The 3,753-nt window shown below is 49.1% G+C and overlaps 1 protein-coding gene across 1 annotated transcript in view; it reads right to left on the bottom strand.

The window, feature by feature from the left end:
• Positions 1-823: 823 nt before the first annotated feature.
• DSTYK (dual serine/threonine and tyrosine protein kinase) overlaps positions 824-3,753 on the bottom strand; it is a 23,291-nt gene continuing 20,361 nt past the window's right edge. The window contains exon 12 of the mRNA XM_033519850.1: positions 824-2,749. Within this exon, the coding sequence (XP_033375741.1) occupies positions 2,562-2,749 (188 nt within the window). The 3' untranslated portion in view covers positions 824-2,561. The remainder of the gene's footprint in view (positions 2,750-3,753) is intronic.

The following is a 3,753-nucleotide window of genomic DNA, read 5'->3' as shown; positions in this document are numbered from 1 at the left end:
CAGCGGCGCCGCTCGCTCCCGGGGCGGCGGCGGGAACGGGAACGGCAATGGGCGGCGCGGATCAGGCAGCGCGGCGGGCAGCCCCGGCGCGGCGCGCGGAAGGGGCCGGGTGGGCCCCGCGGCAGCGCAGAAAGGTTCCGGGTACGGGGAGCGACCCGCAGGGGGCGCTAATAAAGGAGCACTAATAATTAAAATAATTAAAATAATTCTTATTATTCTAATAATTAGCTAAAATAGCAAGGGGAATCTGGGCCCTTGCGGGTATTGCCTGGATTTCTACTGGATAGAACTGGCTGCTTTTGGAAAAAAAGGGAAAAAGAAATAAATAAAAGATAAAAGAAAAATAAAAGAAAAAAATTTAAAAAAATAATAAAAGTATAAGATATTAAAAATAAAGAAAAATAAAGATAAAACTAGAACAAAATAAAATGCTTTTAAAATAAAATAATAAAAATTTAAAATGAAATATTAAAAATAGAGAAAAAATAGAAAAATAAAATAAAATAAAAATAAAATAAAAATAAAAATAAAAATAAAAATAAAAATAAAAAATAAAATAAAAAATAAAATAAAATAAAATAAAGTAAAATAAAATAAAATAAAATAAAATAAAATAAAATAAAATAAAAATAAACCCTGATTTTAGGGATAAAAAGCTCTGGAATCTCCCAACACCGACTCCAGGCAGGTAGAGAAAATAAACCTGGGATACCCTGGAGATTCCCACATTCCACCCCAAAATTCCCCCCGAAAGATTCCACGGGGAAATTCCCAAAGAAACCCCTCAGGGAACTGGGATGGGGCCAGAGGAAAAGCTCGGGAATTGCAGACACAGAGCTTGGCCTTTATTCCAGTTTATTATTTCCACACCTCCCTGCGCCATCCCGAGGGCCATTCCCGCTTTTCCAGAGGTTTTCCAGAGGTTTTTTCCCCCCTCCTGGGGTCGGTGCTGCCTGAGGGATGGGGCTTTGGAAAAGGGTTGGGAATTCTTGGCACGAGCAGCTGGATTGGGATGGGACAGAGGATGGATCCATAAAAAAAAAAACCCAACAAAACATATTTTTGGAATGCCAGGAGAAAGGATGGATCCATAAAAAAAGTACCTTGGAATGGCAGATGGAGTTTGGATCCATAAAAAATCCCACTTGGGAATGGCGGGAGAGGTCGGATCCACCGGGAACGCCCGGGAAGGAACAAAACAAAGCCGACTTTTGTTGGTTTTTTCCTCCATAAAAAAGCTCCTGAATCCATTTATTGCACAAAGAAAGGGGAAAAAAAAAAAAAATCAATCCCACCAAACCCAACCTCAGCCACGGGCAGCTGGAATTTCAGCCGAGGAATTCCACCTTCCCTGGGAATTCCAGGGAGAATTCCCAACTCCCTGGTTCCTCATGGAGCCAGCAAGGGGCGTTTCCTGCTCCAGATCAGCCCAATTCCACCCCAAAAATGCAGGAAGCAAACTGGGATTGCCAGGAATTTGGGAAAGACAAATCCCCCTCTTCCCCTATCCCCACTTTTTTTTATTCTTTCCCATCCAATTCCAGCTCTGGAGTGAAACTGAGGAGAAGAAGGAAGGATTTTTCTTCCCTCCAACTTGGAAAAAAAAGCTGGAAAATCCTCATTTTTTAAAAATATTCCTGTGCATTCCCCAATTTAAAACTGCCATGACATTCCCATGAATTCCAAGCCCCAGATCCTGCTTTAAAAGGAATTTTGGCACTTTCCCTGGGAGGAAAAAAAAGATAAATTGGATAATTTTAAGGACTTTTTTTGTGCTGCTCCAAAGCTGAACCTCTGAGGAACGGAGCATGGAAACGAGGGAAGGTTTCTCCAGCCATTCCAAGGAATTTAAGGAAGCAAAGGAGAGGGGAGGAAACAAAAAAAAAGAGGAGGAAAAGGTGGGATTAGGGATCAATAGCTTATCCAGGTGGGGTTTTCCAAATCCCCGTAGAAAAAACACGGAAGCTTTGCTCCTGTCCATGTAAACATTTCCAGCTCCTTGGAGCTTCCCAACACTTCCTCATCCTGAAGTTTTGTGCCTTTTCCTTCCTCTCCCAGCGCTCTGGAATCGCTGCCAATGGCTGAGGGAGGAGCGGGATCGTTATCCCGGAGTTTTGGGAAGGGATTTTTCCCATCCCATGGATCGCCCACCAGGCTTGGGATGGGATTGGTGAAGCCTCCAGCGAGTCCCAAGGGTTTGGATTTTCCATGCCTTGGCCACGCAATTCCAATGGGATTTTCCATGCCTTGGCCGAGCAATTCCAATGGGATTTTCCATGCCTTGGCCGAGCAATTCCAATGGGATTTTCCATGCCTTGGCCACGCAATTCCAATGGGATTTTCCATGCCTTGGCCACGCAATTCCAATGGGATTTTCCATGCCTTGGCCACACAATTCCAATGGGATACAGGGCTGGGATTGGGATGGAGCCATCACCCCCCTGAGCCCCCTCCGAGCTCCTCCCTGTCCCCCTCGGGGCTGGCTCGGAGCTCCACGGCCGAGGCGGGGCTGGAATTCCCAAATCCCGCCGCGATTCCCGAATTCCTGCCGCGCTTCCCGCTCAGGTGGAGTCGTCCAGGCCTTTGTTGGGATGCTGGGAGCCGGCCCGGCAGAGCCTGTCCATGATTCCCTGCAGCATGGGCTGCACGATTCCCAGGAGAGGCCGCTGCGAGGAGTCCCCGGCCCAGCAGGCTTCCATCAGCTGCCAGCATTCCTCGTCAAACACCGGGAGCCGCTCCGGCCGCACCCCTGGAAACACACCGGGATCAGCGGGAATGCCAGGATCCCCCAGGGAGAGCCCAGCCCGCTGCTGACATCCGAGGGAAAAGGGCAGAGGGGTGGCAGCTCCTGGGAAAGGAGTTCCAGACAGGGAGCTTCCAGAGGGTGGCCAAATCCAGGGAATTGGGGGTTTAAACTCATCCCATTCCATAGGCACCTTCCATGGTCCCAGCCTGCTCCAGCCTGGCCTTGGATGCTCCCAGGGATGGAGCAGCCATGGATTCTCTGGGAATTCCATCCCAGCCCCTCCAGGGAAGGATTTATTCCCAATATCCCACCCAAAGCAGCAGAGGGAATCCTGGAATGGTTTGGGTTGGAAGGGATCATCCAATCCCGTGGGTGGGGACACCTCTCACTATCCCAGGCTGCTCCAACCTGGCCCTGGATGCTCCCAGGGATGGGGAAGCCACAGATTCTCTGGGAATTCCATCCCTCACAGTCAGGAATTGCTTCCCAAAAATTCCCTCTTTTACTGGACCAGCTCTGGTCCTGTCACTCCATCCCGTATAAAAATCCCTCTCCCTCCTTTCTGAGCCCCTCCAGGCCCTGGAAGGAGCTCTGAGATCTCCCTGGAATTTTCTCTTCCCTGGGCTGATCCCCCCCAGCTCTCTCCCCCAGTTAATTCCACTGGAATCTCCTTTTTTTGCAACTATTTGGGATCAAAAATCTCCGGGAATTTCATCCCAAGGTTGTGCTGCTTCCTGGTTGGAGCGTGCTGAGCATTCCCTGTGCTGCTGGGAAGGAGCTGATCCCAAAAACCTCTTTTATCCTGAGAATTTTAGTTCAGCTTCCAGCAGAACTTGGCCAGGTTGGACCAGTGAATATCCCTCTAAAGATGGGATCAAAAACTGCTGGAGCAGCAGGAGCAGGGCAGGAATTGTCCCCTCAGGATGGGGAGGAGCCTCAATCCCTGTGTCCACTCCAGGGGGAACGTTCTGGGGCTGGAGCGTGTCCAGGGAAGGGAATGGAGCTGG

Source organism: Parus major, chromosome 26, assembly GCF_001522545.3.
Source record: "Parus major isolate Abel chromosome 26, Parus_major1.1, whole genome shotgun sequence".
NCBI lineage: Eukaryota > Metazoa > Chordata > Aves > Passeriformes > Paridae > Parus > Parus major.
Note: the sequence above shows the minus strand (reverse complement) of the source record. Positions and strands in the feature narration are given on the sequence as shown.